This window comes from Haemaphysalis longicornis, unplaced genomic scaffold (assembly GCF_048455015.1).
Source record: "Haemaphysalis longicornis isolate Haplotype H1 unplaced genomic scaffold, Haemaphysalis longicornis Haplotype H1 scaffold_3, whole genome shotgun sequence".
Taxonomy (NCBI): Eukaryota; Metazoa; Arthropoda; class Arachnida; order Ixodida; family Ixodidae; genus Haemaphysalis; species Haemaphysalis longicornis.
In genome coordinates, this window is record NW_027526335.1 from 9,353,892 (window position 1) to 9,371,487 (window position 17,596).

The 17,596-nt window shown below is 50.7% G+C and overlaps 1 protein-coding gene across 1 annotated transcript; it reads left to right on the forward strand.

The window, feature by feature from the left end:
* Positions 1–1,004: 1,004 nt before the first annotated feature.
* Positions 1,005–15,693, forward strand: LOC144173795 (uncharacterized). Its single transcript, XM_077702054.1, has 3 exons — positions 1,005–1,285; positions 8,083–11,527; positions 15,625–15,693. The coding sequence occupies exons 1-3, from the start codon at positions 1,005–1,007 to the stop codon at positions 15,691–15,693; spliced, it is 3,795 nt and encodes a 1,264-aa protein (XP_077558180.1).
* Positions 15,694–17,596: the final 1,903 nt, after the last annotated feature.

Sequence of the window (17,596 nt, forward strand, 5' to 3'; positions counted from 1 at the left end):
TTGTCGTCTTATCTATCATAGCCGCGAACTTGTGTCTTTTGTGATTCAGTATGTCAAAAACATTCTTAGTACGAGCTGCGAAACAGCTCACAATAGCTTCTTGAATAAAAACCTCTGCGGTAGCCGTGGACGACACGTAAAAGGTAAATGACAGCCCGAGGGTGATACCCTATATATAGTTATCTTCTGATAAAAGAGAGAAACGGTACAGCTGGCACGGGGCCTGCCTTTCTCTCTGGCAACCTTTGGTGTTGAGCTAAAGGCTCGTGAACGCATATCCGTGTTGCCCGCCCATCAATGAAAACTGTATCAAACCGCCTAGCAACGACCACAAGCCTAGCATCTCCTCCTTGCTGGCTCCGGAGGCTTCGGACGCTTCAGAATCGTGGTCTTTCCGGGAGCGGCGCATGCAGTGCTCTCGCACAAAAAGAGTAGGCCATCATCGCCAGCCGTTAAATGAAGACTGCGGGGTGAAGCTTCTTCAGTCACTTCCAACCCTGCCTGCCTTGCGTTTGCCTAACCCATCCTTTGACCCATTCCTCTCCCCAGTCGTCGCCATTTCAGAATCCAGACTGCGTCGGGATGTCCGCCTTTCGGGATACTGTCTGCATCGGTCTTTGACGAGCTCAGAAAACAGCAGAGTGCTCCTTGCAATTCGTAATGACTTAACTTTTCTGGTGCATAATGTTGAGCCAGATGACTCGAATGAGTATGTCGCGGCAACAGTGAAGCATAATCAGGTGGCTTTCACTGTAATCACAGGATACATTGCACCTAAAGCAAAGTTCAGCGTTAAGCGCCTGCAAGCCCTCTTGGACACTACACCGCCGCCGCACTTGCTTACGGGGGACTTCAACGCGCACCATCCAGCTTGGGGCAGTGTTAAGACGACAACAAGGGGAAACCGTCTGCTCGATGTGGCCAGCCAAGCAGGACTATCAGTGCTCAACAGTGGTTGTCCCACGTTTTTTCGGGGCAGGGCTTCAAGCGTGTTGGATGTGACTATGGTGTCCACTTCTCTGCTGACGGTCGCATCCTGGTACCCAGACATTGAAAGCTTCGGCAGCGACCATATCCCAACGTACACCATGATTGATGGAGTTCGCGGCGGTACCATCAAGCGGCCACTGTCGACTGTAAAATGGTTGACTTTCCGGGACATGCTGGAGGATAATGCTGCTGCATTGTCTACGAGCGAAGAGCTGGCGGAATCTATTGCCAGGGCCCAGTCACAGTCAACACGGCGGAGCTTGGCGCCAAAGGCGTGGGCACCAGTGGACGGAGAGTATGAACGCCTTCGCGCGATTCGCAGGAGAGCAGAGCGCCGTGCGAGAAAAACGCTGTCACCAGATGACATTCGAGCTTCAAGACATGCCCAGAAGCGCTTTCAGAAGCACCTGAATAAGCTTGCAAGACAACGTTGGAGAGAATTTTGTTCCAAGCTTGATCCCCGCAAACCGCTAACTCGCATTTGGCAAGTTTTCCGCAGCCTGAGAGCAACACCGAGTCAAGCTCATCCGTTCTCATCAATAGCTCTCCAGCGTGGCGTCAGTGAACTGGACGTAGCTGACGAATTTTGCGCCAAGGTTACAGCTCCCCGGAGCTCTGCAATGATTCCAGAAGTCCTGACCGATTGGCTCTCCAGTACGAATGCTACGCTCATGGATGAATCATTCACAATGCACGAGCTTATCTCAGCGTTAGCGTCAGTTAACCTGCTTTCTTCGCCAGGCGCCGATGGCGTTACATACTCGGCTTTACGACATCTCGGCGGTAACGCCCTCCGGCAACTGCTTACCTTCTACAACAAGTCGTGGGAGACAGGCTGCGTGGAAGCAAGCTGGAAACTTGGTCGCCTAGTTCCGTTCCTTAAACCAGGAAAACCGCCAACCGACATCAACTCTTACCGGCCTATTGCTTTACTAAGCTGCATAGGGAAGGTATTGGAGAAAATGGTGCTGCAGCGACTCGTCTGGGATCTTGAGGAGAGAAAAGTGTATCCCCCAGAGATGTCAGGGTTCAGAGAAGGAAGAAGCAGCGTTGACAACGTCATTGCTTTGGTGAGGGACATTCATCGGCAAAAGGCTGCGAAAAAGATCACAGTAGCTGTGTTCCTAGACATCAAGGCGGCTTTCGATAGCGTTTCTCATGAAGCTGTTCGAAGGGAAATGGCGTTTGTAGGGCTACGAGGGCGGATGCACACTTGGCTCTGTAACTACTTGCATAAGCGGTACGTCTATATGACCACCAAGGAAGGCGACACAAGGCGGCATGAGATTACACAAGGCGTCCCTCAAGGCGGAGTCCTAAGCCCTGTGCTGTTTAGCATCTGTCTCATCCGGATCACGAAAGTGCTACCCCAAGGTGTTAACATATCTCTCTATGCTGATGACATCTGTATTTGGGCTTCTGGCAAAAACCGGAGAAGTATACGATCAAAACTGCAGAAAGCTCTTCTTGCAATTCAAAAGTACCTTAGCACCTGCGGCTTGCTAATTTCACCCGAAAAGTGTGCCGCGGTCGCCTTTACGAGACGGGATTTATCCCGCTATCCTCTGGTCATAAATGAAACAGAAATACCATACGTTCACAACCATAAATTTCTCGGAGTTACATTAGATCGCTCACTATCTTGGGCCCCCCATATCCGTATCCTTAGAGAACGCCTGCATTCATTTGTGCCCATTTTCCGGATGCTGACAGGAAAAACATGGGGCTGCTCAGTGGCTTCGCTACTACGACTTTATAAGGCACTATTCCTTGGCCTTCTGCGGTACAGCCTCCCATCGCTGATTGGTTTGTCTAAGACAAACTTCAGAGTGATAGAGTGTGCGCAGGCTCAAGTTCTGCGCATCTGCCTGGGCCTTCCAAGGTGCACATCCACGAATGGAACTCTCTGCGAAGCAAGGTGTACGTCCGCCCGGACACTCCAAGCCGAAGAGTTCCTTCGCACCAGCCTCCGTCACGTAACCCGGTGTGCTGACCATCCTCTAGCACAGGTGTCTTCCCCGCATGTACGGAGCCTCCTACCGGCCAACTTCGAACGCCCAAGCAAGCCTGCCTTTCCGCCATGGAAAGCTGCACCATGGCATATAGGCCTCACCATACCAGGTATAGGCAAGAAATCATCTCTGCCTGAGCCAGCCTTGCGATACTATACGCTGGAGCATATCAGTTCGCGTTATCTTGGCCACATTCAGGTATATACAGACGGATCCGTGAAGTCTGACTCGTCAGCCATTGGAGTTTGGATTCCGTCGGTGGGACTAACTGTGAAAGAGAAACTCAGTCACAAGACGTCGTCCACCTTCACTGAGTTAACTGCTATTAGGGCGGCACTCCTTCACATCACCAATAGTCCCGCTCGACAATGGGTGATTTTTACCGACTCGCGGCCTGCCTTGCAAGCACTGATGAAGCCATCCCACCGCTGCGGCCAACTTGTGCGCGAGCTAAACGCATTGCACACACTAGGGCTACGAGACGGGCACCGCATTTCGCTTCAATGGCTACCGGGTCATTCCGGCATCAAGGGGAACGTCATCTCTGACGCAGCAGCGAAAGAGGCGCACAATCTGCTTGTGTCTATTAGAATCCCGTATTCCAGACAAGACGGAAGTACGGCCGTGAATGCGCTTGGATGGAAACTGCAGTTATCAGCTTGGCAGGACCCTCTTAAGATACCCTTGCCTCTGCATGCGATTGACCCTCAGTGTAATTTCCAGTTTCCGCGAGGTCTGCAAAAGAAAACTGAGGGTGTCCTTCACCGACTACGCCTGAACGTTGCCTTCACTGGTAGTTTTCTTTTTAAGATAGGCTGGGCGGACTCGCCATTGTGCTCTGTGTGCTCTGTGAGAGACGACATACAGCATGTCTTGTGTTACTGCCCGAAGCATACAACTCAACGCGAAACAGCTAAAAGAACTCTAGTGCGACTGCTACGAGGACACTCTTTAGAGCTGCGTCACTTTATTGGTCCGTGGCAAAATCACGCTGACGCGGCGCGAGGGACAAAGGCTCTGTTAACTTTTCTGTCTGACACGGGACTAACCGATGTTCTTTAAACTTGGGATCCTCAGATTTTTTCTCCTAGTGCTGTAATTTTTTTTTCTACGTTCCGAACTGATTTTATTTTCTTCTCCCTCTTATTCATTGTTGGTGCGCACTTCTTCCCCTCTTCCTTTTTTTTTTTTTTTCACCTCGCTATGTTCACCCCCATCTGAAGTAGCAAGCCCCGCCGTTTGTGGGGCTAACCTCTTCAGTATTCATTAAAGTTTTCTCTCTCTCTCTCTCTCTCTCTCTCTCTCTCTCTCTCTCTCTCTCTCTCTCTCTCTCTCTCTCTCTCTCTCTCTCTCCAGTTTCCTTACGTCATCGTGCACATATACCTATCAGCCTACATCTGCTTCCCGTCACGTCTTTCAACCACCACACTAACGTAAGTGATAAACAGCTTAAGAAAATGATGAAGGAAAATAGATCCGAAGACACATCGCCATACTTCAAGGAGACAGCATACGGTGTGCGCCACAAATGTGAGCCACAAATGAGCTCCTCATTAAATGTTCTCAGAAGCCCATCCGCAGCGGATTACTTGGAATCAGTTTTGTGGGACTAACACGTTGCACTCTTGGAGTAGAATTTTGCATTTATGACTGATAAAGAACTGCCCTGGAGCAGCTCCATATTTTTTCGCTAATCCATTTCTATTGCATTGGTCCGCGCTTTCGCTGCTCTCGCGCCATTCTAGAGAAGTCAGAAGTGACAATTCAAGGAGACCTAGGTATGATGGGTAGCAGTTAAACAATCAGCAGTTCATTCCTCAGAACCAAAAGTAAGCAGAAAGCAACGATTCCTGCCTCATCTTATCTGGTATCCTTGAGTTTGGCAACTCGAAGGACGAAATGAGTATGGCGAGGCAATATAACACTAAAGCTTCCAAGTGAAAGTTTCGCGTAGCGGGCGTGTTTCTCAAGTAGCGATAAGAAAGCGGCTTGCCTCTGTTCAACGCTTCGGCGTTTCACTACGGTAGGCCTACCCACAGTCAGCAACAGCCAATGTTCCGGCGTAAGGCAGTAAAAGAAGGATACACTCGAAACTGCGTTGTACGCACTAATCCAAACACACAAATCATCGTCGTGTACCAGGCTACTAGGACCAAGAAGGCAAGAAAGCTCATGGCCAACTTAAGCAGGTCAAAACGGATATTTGCACACTGTATGATGATGATTTGATTTAATTAGAGGAGGATGACACTTTGGTATTCCAAAAGGCAAGTACAGTTATGGAACGGGGAAGAGTTATGAAATCTGGGGAAGCATCGTTAACACCACAAGAGGGGGACATCTCGCGAACTTTATCCACAATCATGATTTGGACATTCTGAATGATGGTTCGCCGACATTTTTCCAGGGCGCAACTTACAGCAGCTGTCTAGACCTCGCAGTTATATCTCGACGCCTTTTGTCCGAATCCGCGTGGTGCGCTGATATGACTCTTACGGAAGTGACCACGTTCAGTTCACTTGGTACCAAGGTTCACAACGTACACGGGTACAACGTTATACTGACTGTCAGGTCTTTCGGTCTTCTGTTGAATCGTCCTGTAATAGCTTGTATTCAGTGACTGATTTTGAACTGAGCATTGTCCAGGCAATCAGGGATGCATCACGCAGTGCCGCATGCTCCTCTCAAGGTAATCCAGGGGATGCTTTGCATCAAATACTTCGCGCTGTTAAACGCCGTGCTGAAAGGAGGTACAGACGGACAAAAGCTGTCTCTCACCTGAGAGCGTCTCGCGGAGCCCAGAAACTTGTGCAGCGTTATTTAGAGAAGCTTGGCCGACAGCGCTGGAGATCGTTCTGGTCCAGATTAGACCCACGGAAGCCACTTTCTAGGATATGGCAGATCGTTCGTGCATTGCCGTCTACGCCCACTCAGCAGCATCCATTTCGAGCTCTGGCCGTATGCCAGAACCGCATGGACACAGATGTTGCCGAAGACTTCTGCATTCAAGTGGCAATGGACAATGCTGAAGGCATAGCTCCATTACATCGCTGTGCTCCTCCAACTGCTCCCCGAGCTATTGTAGCGCTCTCTGCTTCGGCTCGTTCTACAGCTCCTAGGCCTGATGGAATAACGTACCGTGCACTTTGTCATCACGACACGCAAGAGAAAAAAAGATCAACATGTGCAAGAACATGTTGTACAGACAGAAAACCCCTTTTTTTTTCGGACCCCCTTTTTTCGGGGTGGCCTTCACAAATGCTTACTCGTACTTAATAGGAATGGCAGCAAGGGCGGAGTGCGAAACGTGCGGCACATCGGAGACGATACGCCACGTTTTATGCGAGTGCCCAAGCTACTCGGCTGAAAGAAAACAAGGGCAACCGATAATATCAATTAGGTACTTGGCTTTTGTGGAAGACCATCCCGAAATCCTAAACGCAGGCGACGCTGTCAGAGCGCGCACAACGAGCAATCAAAACATCCCCCTCGCGAGGGGCACGATCAAATTTTCACAAACTCGAGCGTACGACGTCTAAAAGTATCGTATAAATTTTTCAGTTTATTGTACAGCGCCTAACTCTTCTTCAGTCGTCCGATTCATCCAGTTGGGTTCTATTCGGCCCGAGAAAGGGCTGGAACTTTCTCGAACGAACGACAGTAACGCGATCACCCGCCGGCTCGCCGGCGAGAAAACAACAAAAATAAAACCTCCGTCGCTCCAGTTTCGTCGAAGCTTCCAGTGCTTTCGAGGAGGTGCGCGTGGCCTTGCCAGCTCTAAAGAGCGTCGAAGATTCTAGAAGGGAGAAGAGTGAAGTTATTCGCTCACGGCGGCGGGCGCGTGGTGTATTGTGCTCTCCCTCTCCACGCCGGCGCGCCTATAAAAAGAGAAGCCACACCTAAACACACCAGCTACGTTTGGACGTCGTGATTGACAACGGCACCTGCCAGTTTGTACATCACACCATCGGCGACCCGCGCCCTGGAGGACTCCAACGTGCTCCCGGGCCTCGAATGACCGTGATTGTCTCGGACGGCCTGGCCTACAGCGAAGCCACGCTTCCCAGGTAGCCGACTCGCCTCCGACAGCGGTACATCGTCCGGCCCGGTCGGTGAATATGCTGGGACTCTGTCTCTCATATGCATCGAACTGTTCATTTTCTTTTAGTTAACTGCTCCGATTCGTAATCTTCATTTGTTAACGCTCCTGTTTGTATAATTTTGTCTGATTGGGCTGTTTCTTGTATTTGAATTCCATCTAAGTTGTCTGTTATTATCGATCTGCTACTTCGTGCTTGTGTTTGTAACTTGCCTGTTTAAATATAAGTCTTTGTGCTGTTTTTCGTTCAAGGCTCTTGCTCATTCTTGCCGCTCTGGTCGGCGAAAGCCGCACATCAGACGGCCACCCCCTTTGTCACCTGTGCCCTGTGGATTCGGTGGGGTTTGTTGGCTCTCTTGAGTCGACTCCCCATATCTTCTGGCAGTGCACCCTAATTTAAGGAAACGGGTGACAATTTCTGGCGTCCGCGACAGGACGTCTGATGTGAGCGGTAGGGAGGAGAAAGAGCCTGGAACTTTTTTGGCATAGGTTGCTACTGCCTTCATAAGTTGGTGCTCTCGTTAACATTTCTCTGTGTAGACATACCTAGCTAGAGGCTAGAGTATTGTGGCTAGATTGCGATACATTTGCAATCATGGATTTAGAGAAAATAGTAGCGTTGGGCTGTTAGCTGGGCCTGTCAGGGGCCGAATTACGAAAATGGGTCGCACAGAAAGAAAAGGAAGAAAACGAGAAAGCTGAGAAAGCAAGACAGGCAGCACGAGAAGAGGCTGAGAGGGCTGAAAGAGAAAGAGAGAAAGAATTTCAGAGACAACTTCAGTTGGAGCGAGAGAAAGCGGAGCTAGAAGAGAAAGCCCGCCAGGCAGAGGCAGAAAGGGAGCGAGCGAAAGCGGAGCTAGAAGAGAAAGCCCGCCAGGCAGAGGCAGAAAGGGAGCGAGCGAAAGCGGAGCGAGAAGAGAAAGCACGCAATGATGAGATAGAGAAATTAAAAACAGAAATCGAGGCACTGCGTTTGGAGAGAGACTCTACGTCAGCCGATGGGAGCATACGAGAAAAAAATAACGGCGTACGCCTAAACCCGAGCAAGCTCCTTGTGGCATTTGACGAAAAAAAGGATGATCTCGACGCTTACATTCGTCGGTTCGAAGGAATAGCCAGAAGCCAAAACTGGCCGGAAGACCAATGGTCTACTGCTCTAAGCACTCGTTTAAGCGGCGAAGCACTGAGCGTGTTTGGGAGATTGACCCCAGAGGACGCCGCTGATTACAGCAAGGTCAAGGCCGCGCTGTTGAAAAGGTTTCGCTTCACAGTAGATGGCTTCCGAGAGAAGTTCAGAAGTGAAACGCCCGCAGATGGCGAAACCGCCACACAATTTGCGGCTCGCCTGAGCCACTACTTCGACCGCTGGACAGAGCTAGCCGAAATAGGAAAGGAGTATGCATCACTGCGGGAGCTGCTGATAAAAGAGCAATTTCTGAATGGGTGTCACCCAAGTCTTTCTCTGTATCTGAAAGAAAGAAGAGTGAAGTCTCTTTCCGAAATGCTGGAACTGGCCGACCAGTACCTTGAGGCGCAGAGAAGCACCAATCTAGGAAGGGCAAAAAGGGACAAAAGAGAAGATTCTGGACGCGTTGAGCCGGAGAAGAAAACGGCCGGTCAGAAGCCCCCGCCCAAGTGTTACCTGTGTAACAAGTTGGGACACCACGCAAATAACTGCCGGAGCAATTTCGCGGGAAGCAACGCTCCAAAATGCTTCAAGTGCGGGCGTCACGGACACAGGGCAGACGTTTGCAGGAGCAACAACAAAGTACCTCAAGTTTCGTGCGTCTACGCACCACCTAAGCAGCCAAAGCCCGACGAGATCAGCGAAGGCTTTGTAGAACTCAAGAATGGCAAGAAGATCCCGGTCGTGAACGCGGTCATTATGACGGGATCGCAGTTCCGAGGGGAGCGTATGCCCGTTGCTCAGGGAAAGTTGGCCGATCAAGATGTTTCGGTTTTGCGTGACACAGGATGCAGCCTAGTGATCGTGCGAAAAGACCTGGTACGAGATGAAGATCTCACAGGCGAGACTAGCCCCGTGTATTTAGCGGACGGCACCATTCGGAATTTGCCCGAGGCTCAGATCGAGGTACAGACTCCATACTACAGCGGAAGGGTTAACGCCCTCTGCATGAAGACGCCGCTGTACGACCTCATTCTCGGCAACATCAACGGAGTGAGAGCCCCCGACGACCCCATAACTTCACCGACCCAGGAAGAAATACCCCCAGACACGATCACACAGCAAGCTATGGACGAGCCACAGCCCGATGTCTCGGCCGAAGGGGAAGTCGCGGCCGTGGTAACACGAGCACAGTCACAAAAGAAGGCGCGACGCTTTCAGCCGTTAAAGACTCCTGCGCCGACGTCCGAACCACTTGAAGAGTGCAGTTATGCCGAAGAACAAGAAAAGGACCACTCTTTGAAATCCTGCTTCGCACAAATCGGCAAGGAGACGAAAAACTCGAAGAATAAGCATAAGATCGAGTTCAAGCTGGAAGATAACCTCCTTTACCGGCGATTCACCGAGAAGAGCGGTCGGGAAGTACGGCAACTAGTCGTCCCCATAGGCCGCCGACCAACCGTCCTGAAAACGGCCCACGACGGCATCATGGCTGGCCACTTGGGTGTGGAGAAAACGAAGGACCGGATACTGGAAGACTTTTACTGGCCGGGTATCACAGCAGACGTGAAGAGGTTCGTCGCTTCGTGTGACATTTGCCAACGAACGATCCCCAAGGGAAGAGTGCCACGAGTACCCCTGGGAAGGACGCCGGTTATAGAAACCCCGTTCCACCGAGTGGCGATTGACATCGTCGGTCCTATCCACCCACCGTCGAAGGCCGGAAACCGATTCATCCTCACGCTGATGGACTGTGCAACCCGGTACCCGGATGCTATTGCACTGCCAAGCATCGAGACGGAACGCGTCGCCGAAGCGCTAGTCGAGATGTTTTCTCGAGTGGGAGTCCCCAAAGAGGTGTTGAGTGACCGGGGGACCAACTTCACATCCGAACTCATGAAGGAAGTGGCGCGGCTGCTCTCAGTACGCCAACTCCACACTAGCCCATACCACCCGATGGCCAACGGGATGGTTGAAAAGTTCAATGGAACCTTAAAACTCATGTTGAAGCGAATGTGTGCGGAGAAACCCCGGGACTGGGATCGCTACCTAGCTCCACTACTCTTCGCGTACAGAGAAGTGCCGCAAGCAAGCCTCGGATTCTCTCCCTTCGAGCTACTGTACGGCCGCCACATCCGAGGTCCCCTGTCCATCCTTAAGGAGATGTGGAGTAATGAAAGTCTGGATGAGGAGACCAAAACTACGTATCAACATGTTCTCGACCTTCGTAACAGGCTGGAAGAAACCTGTCGCGTAGCACACGAAGAACTCGAGAAGGCAGGGGCCCGTTACGCGAAGTTGTACAACCGAAAGACGAGGAATCGACGATTCCAGACCGGAGACAAAGTCTTAATCCTGCTCCCGACAGATAACAACAAGCTCCTTCTCCACTGGAAAGGACCATTCGAGGTGAAAGAAAGAAAAGGGGAAGCTGACTACGTCATCGAGACACCCAGTGGGGCCAAAATCTTTCACGCCAACCTGCTGAAGAAGTACGAAGAAAGGAAACCCAACCCCGAAAAGACAATGTGCAACGCAATATGCGGAGTGTCTGAAACTAGTGAAGAAAGCAGCATACCGGTTCCGGAATTTGTCAAGACGGAAGGCATCGCTGACGTCAAACTTTCCCCGCACCTTACAACAACGCAAAAGGCCCAAATTGAGGCAGAACTGAAGCAACATTCTAAGATTTTCTCAAACGTTCCAGGAAAAACTAATTTGGTGGAATGCCACCTGGAGCTCACCACCGACACTCCAGTTCACGTAAAACAATACCCACTGCCGTTTGCTACGGTGGAGAACATGGAGAAGGAAGTTCAGGACATGAAGGCCCTGGACATCATAGAAGAATCAGTGTCCCCGTATAACTCCCCGGTGTTGCTGGTGAAAAAGCCCGACCACACCAATCGGTTCGTCGTAGACTACCGAAAACTCAACAACATACTAGTCGCCGATTCAGAACCAATGCCCCGAGCCGATGCCGTATTTGCGGCCGCAGGCGGCAAAAAGTACTTTTCCAAATTGGACTTTGTAAAGGGGTACTGGCAAATTCCTCTTTCGGAGGAGTCCAAACCCAAGACTGCCTTTTCCACAACGTCGGGACTTTACCAGTTCCGTTACATGCCGTTCGGAATCAAAACCGCTCCCGCCGTCTTCGCCAAGCTGATGCGGAGAATCGTCAACGGTGTCCCCGGGGTTAATCATTACTACGACGACGTGTTAATTGCCAGCAGCACGTGGGAAGAGCACGTTGCATCACTCCGAGAGCTTTTCAGCAGAATTGAGGCGGCTGGACTGACCGTACGCCCAAGCAAGTGTGAGTTCGGGGCAACAGAGATTGACTTCCTCGGACATAGAATTGGGCAAGGAGAACTAGCACCACTGGAAAAGAACCTGGAAAAGATCCAGACCGCACCAGCCCCGAAAACAAAACGGCAAGTTCGCGCATTCCTCGGCCTAACAGGCTATTATCGCGAGTTTATTCCGAACTATGCCGAGATCACCGCACCGCTAACCGAACTCACCAAAAAAGGGGAAAATAACATCGTCAAGTGGAGTACCGCTCAAGAAGAAGCCTTCAAAGAGCTCAAACGGCGCATCTCTAGCCCTCCTATACTTAGACTCCCAGACTTCACTAAGACATTCGTGCTCCGCACTGACGCCTCCCAAACCAGCCTCGGAGCCGTACTCATGCAAAGCTACGAGGGCACGCTTCACCCTATAGCGTACGCCAGCAGGAAACTTGTGCCCCGAGAGGCCTCTTATAGCACTATTGAAAGAGAATGTCTTGCCCTTGTTTGGGGAGTCCAAAAGTTCAACGCGTACTTGTACGGTCGGCCGTTTATCGTGCAAACCGACCACCAGCCACTCCGTTACATTCAGCAAGCAAAACAGCTGAACAGTAGAGTCCTCCGCTGGAGTCTGCTTTTACAGGAATACCAGTTCACAGTCGAACATATTAAAGGGAGCGAGAATGTGGGAGCAGACCACCTAAGCAGAGTGTAAACCCAGGAATACCTGTCATTGTGTACCACGAGTAGAATATTTTAGGTTGTATCTTCACAAGGTGGTGTCTGACGTTTACATTCGTGGCTTCTATATTGTACCGAACTTGAAGTGTAACTATGTGTACTACTAATTGTACAGTACATTTGCCGTGTATTGTTGGCGTGACTAGTGGTGGCATTCGAGAACGCTGCGGTTGTCGACTGCTAGAACTTTATTGTTTTCAAACTTATGAATTGGCCCTAGGATGTGTGTTTGTTGAGAAATCTGCGCCAAACCGCTGTTCTGTACGCGAATTCTGTACCTGTCATTATTCTTATGAAGAACATTGGGCTGTACTTGATTCTGTGTTAGTAGGCACAGCCTCTTTTGTTCACTAAGTGTGAACGACGCGAACGCACGACTTTGTGAGTTTGGGAATATTATTGCATAATATTCTGAAACTGGGGGGCTGTGTCACAAACTCGAGCGTACGACGTCTAAAAGTATCGTATAAATTTTTCAGTTTATTGTACAGCGCCTAACTCTTCTTCAGTCGTCCGATTCATCCAGTTGGGTTCTATTCGGCCCGAGAAAGGGCTGGAACTTTCTCGAACGAACGACAGTAACGCGATCACCCGCCGGCTCGCCGGCGAGAAAACAACAAAAATAAAACCTCCGTCGCTCCAGTTTCGTCGAAGCTTCCAGTGCTTTCGAGGAGGTGCGCGTGGCCTTGCCAGCTCTAAAGAGCGTCGAAGATTCTAGAAGGGAGAAGAGTGAAGTTATTCGCTCACGGCGGCGGGCGCGTGGTGTATTGTGCTCTCCCTCTCCGCGCCGGCGCGCCGGCGCGCCTATAAAAAGAGAAGCCACACCTAAACACACCAGCTACGTTTGGACGTCGTGATTGACAACGGCACCTGCCAGTTTGTACATCACACCATCGGCGACCCGCGCCCTGGAGGACTCCAACGTGCTCCCGGGCCTCGAATGACCGTGATTGTCTCGGACGGCCTGGCCTACAGCGAAGCCACGCTTCCCAGGTAGCCGACTCGCCTCCGACAGCGGTACATCGTCCGGCCCGGTCGGTGAATATGCTGGGACTCTGTTTCTCATATGCATCGAACTGTTCATTTTCTTTTAGTTAACTGCTCCGATTCGTAATCTTCATTTGTTAACGCTCCTGTTTGTATAATTTTGTCTGATTGGGCTGTTTCTTGTATTTGAATTCCATCTAAGTTGTCTGTTATTATCGATCTGCTACTTCGTGCTTGTGTTTGTAACTTGCCTGTTTAAATATAAGTCTTTGTGCTGTTTTTCGTTCAAGGCTCTTGCTCATTCTTGCCGCTCTGGTCGGCGAAAGCCGCACATCAGACGGCCACCCCCTTTGTCACCTGTGCCCTGTGGATTCGGTGGGGTTTGTTGGCTCTCTTGAGTCGACTCCCCATATCTTCTGGCAGTGCACCCTAATTTAAGGAAACGGGTGACACAAATGCAGAGCATTTCTGCGGGGGGGCGCGCCTGCAAGTCGTATGGATTACGTATTGGTTGTTGTTGTTGTAATTGTTGTCTTCCAGCGTAGACATTGTCGATGAAGTCGATGGTGAAACGTGCCGTGAACCCCCTGCCGCGGCTATGACGCAACGTGGAGCGGCTATGACGCAACGTGGCGCGGCTATGACGCAACGCAATCCAACACAATCCACTTTAATCCAATCCAATCCAAATCCAAGCCAATCCAAGCCAATCCGATCGAATCCAATCCAATGCCCCTCGCGAGAAAGTGTTATAGCGCCGAAATCGCCACCACGCGAACGCGTGGTGCTGACGTCACGATCACGCCACAGATGTTAGCGACCGCAGCGCGCGCGAACGACATTAAGCGCGAACCGACCGCGGCGAGAGAGCGCGATGCGAGCGCCCCACCTGTTCTTGCGCGCGAACCTAACGCGGCGAGAGAGGGCGTTGCGCACGTCCCCACCTGTTGTGCGCCCGAACCGAACGCGGCGAGAGAGGGCGTTGCGAGCGGAGAGAAGGCGAGGAGGACGCGGGGGAGAGGGCGCACCTCTGGCCGACGGTTGAATGAGTCAAGGATATAAGGCACGTTCGTAACCTTCCGTTCTGTGTCGGCTTTGTGGCTCAGTTGGTAGAGCACCGTGCACCTTGCGTTCCGCCCGCAGAGTCGTAGGATCGAAACCTGGCGCCGGCAAGTATTATTTCTTTATATAGTGTAGGGGGAGCGATGCGGACGCGGACCACGGACGCCAACGCGGGTGACATCGTGAGTTACTGAAATGCTCTGCATTTAAAAACCTCTGTTGGACCTCTACAACCTCTATTGGTGTTCTGGGTCTGTCCCAAGCCACTGGAAAAGCAGTCGTTTAGTGGCTGCCCTGGAGCCTGGCAAGTCTCCTCGGGACATTTCGTCCTACAGGCCAGTGGCATTGGCTAGCTGTGTTAGCAAAGTGATGGAGCGTATGGTCCCCTCTCGTCTGGAATGGTTTCTAGCGAAGCGTGGCTTGTACCCAGACGACATGACAGGCTTTCGCAAAGGACGGTTTCTCAATAGACAGCGTTATTGACCTTGTCACTACCGTCGAGAATCAGAAACACCACCATCGTCTTACAGCTGCCATGTTCCTGGACATTAAGGGAGCATTTGATAATGTCTCTCATGATGCCATTCTGGATGTCCTTGAGTCCATTGGTATTGGAGGACGGTTGCATCAGTGGATAGCGAGCTATCTCTGCGGACGGATGGTTTGCATGTCCACACCTGATTAGTTATATCCGATCACCCCGTCACGCGCGGCGTTCCACAAGGAGGAGTCCTCAGCCCTACGCTATTTGCCCTGGCTCTCTTAGGAATCACTAAAGTGCTTCCTAAAACAGTGTCAGTATCTGCCTATGCGGATGATATATGAATTTGGTAATCAGGTGTAACGCGACTTCATGTGCAAGCACGGCTTCAGAAAGCAGTATCTGCCACCTTGACGTATACCTACGCCACCAGGGACTTGAAATTTCAACGTCAAAAAGTGCAACATTGGCATTTACCCGAAAACCCATGACCCGGTAAAGATCGAAGGAGCTGTTATTCCATGTGTCACGCATCACAAATTTCTCGGCGTGACAACTGATCGAGATCTGTCATGGTCATGGCTCTGTACTAAGATGGAAATTACAAAGTTTCAACCACGTCCTTCAACATATGGCAGGCAAATCATGGGGCCCATCGGCTTCATCGCTGTTGCGCCTTTACCAGGCGCTCCTTATTGGCTATTTTCAATACAGTGCCCCTATACTGTGTAACCTTCGGCGATCGTCACTACGCGTGCTTCAAAGTGCACAGGCACAAGCCCTACGAATCTGTTTGGGGTGGCCTCGATGCACATCAACACGTGGAACGATCGCAGAAGCGCGAGTACGCCCAATTCAAGTCGGCCTCGCGCAAGAACCTCTTCGTGTGCACCTCCGACATGTGACAAGACATCAGTGTCATCCACTGTCGAGTGTTTTCAGGGACCGGCCGAATTCAAACTACTCCCGAAGTATTTCGGCGCAGCAACATTTGATGTCCTTCAGATTTGCAGCCGCCAAAATCTCAGAAGTGCCTATGGGTTGTACCTGATCTACAGGTGCGGTTATCGATTCCTGGAATCGGTAAAAAATCCCACATGTCGTCTTCGGTCTTAAAACAACTTTAACTATTTTACAGCAGTGAAATGCACGGGGAGGCGTCGCATGTTTTCGTTGACGGCTCGGTCACGGCGTCCTCGTCGGCAGCGGCAGTGGTTATGCCTGGGAAGGACCTGACCCAACGTTTTAAGATTTCTCACAGGACGTCGTCTACCGCAGCAGAACTGGTCGGTTTACGCGAAGCGCTCCGCACCATTTCTTGTGAAAGGCCACAGCAGTGGACTATCTTTTGTGACTGCAAACCAGCGCTGCAGGTACTAAGGTACCCAGTGAAGCGAGGCGCATATGATCAGCTGACCACTGATGCTTAAAGAATTGAGTGAAAAGGGCCACACGGTGGTGCTTCAGTGGATACCAAGCCACTGTGGCATCGCTGGAAATGAGTTGGCGGATGCAGAAGCACAGCAGGCACACCACAATGGAACTCTCTTGTCTATACAGATCACAAGACAGGATGCTAACGCGATACTCTACCGAGCACGTAAACAAGTTGCAGCCTGGCAGTCGTCAGACCCGCGGAATCGATAAGAACGCCTTCACAGGCTCGATCCAGAGCGCAAGTTCTGGCTCATTCATGCTCCTCGAGTTCGCCGAAGTCAACAGACATTGCTACACAGGCTGCGTCTTGGAGTAGCATTGACCCGGAAGTATCTTCACACAATAGGACGGGAGGACAGCCCGGACTGCCTTCTGTGCGGTAGTCCTGAGGCTATCGAACATTTGCTTAGCGCTTGTCCAAAGTACTCTAGTGAGCGAAAGAACCTTGAGACAGCATTACTACGCACTCGCCCTCTGTCTGAACAAAAAATTTTGGGCACGTGGGCTGACAACAGGAAACAAAACCGAGCCATTAAGGTCCTACTTATATTTCTTAGTGACGCCTCTCTGGATTCTCGGCTCTAGGTTGCGACAAAATTTAACAGAGTGCGAAATAATGTCTTAGTAGTTTTTTTTTTTTTTTATGAACGATAGTCATGTACTGAGGAGTGGACTGTAATCATCTGATTCAGCGCCCCGTTGTATGTGAGACGTTTATTGGTTTTACTGCTTGTACATAGTCCATTTTCCATACCATCCATATTCATTCCTTTCTCTTTTTGTCCCCAGTACCCTCCCCCCCAGTGGAAAGTAGCAGGCCGAAGATCATTTTCTCAGGCCGACCTCTTCTCATTTTCAATGAACATTTACTCTCTCTCTCTCTCTCTCTCTCTCTCTCTCTCTCTCTCTCTCTCTCTCTCTCTCTCTCTCTCTCTCTGTCTCGTGGAAGAGTTCACAGCCTGCGGTAAACATGGTAAAAAGCGCACTAGATGGGGAAAGAAGAAAAGACAGTGACACTGTCTTTTCTTCTGTCCCGCTTTTTATCACGTAGAAGTCGTATCAATTCCACTAGCCCAAATTTATGCACTGCGTTCCACGGCGACAGAGCATGCGAACTCCCGCAATGAAAGAAGCTTGTACATTTTGACGTACTTTTGGAGGATGCGGATACGTGGGTCTCATTAATCCACATTTTATTTTGCAGACCACAGCCGGCGTTAGATCATTGGGCTTACGGCAGGCCTTGTACTTAGTGATGCCTATCCCTCGTCAACGGACACACCCTCGTCAACGGATGCCTATCCCTCGTCAACGGACAAAGTTTCGTTCGTCTCCATCAAATGAGCCTCTACAGTTGTGTAAAATCCGCGT

Excerpts from the sequence above, each read along its gene's own strand:
- LOC144173795 (XM_077702054.1), top strand. The coding sequence starts at position 1,005 with ATGGTGTCCACTTCTCTGCTGACGGTCGCATCCTGGTACCCAGACATT. Across the intron at positions 1,286-8,082 it reads TGGGCACCAGTGGACGGAGA|AGACTCTACGTCAGCCGATG; the intron begins GTATGAACGCCT and ends GCGTTTGGAGAG. Across the intron at positions 11,528-15,624 it reads TTGAGGCGGCTGGACTGACC|AAGCGCGAGTACGCCCAATT; the intron begins GTACGCCCAAGC and ends GAACGATCGCAG.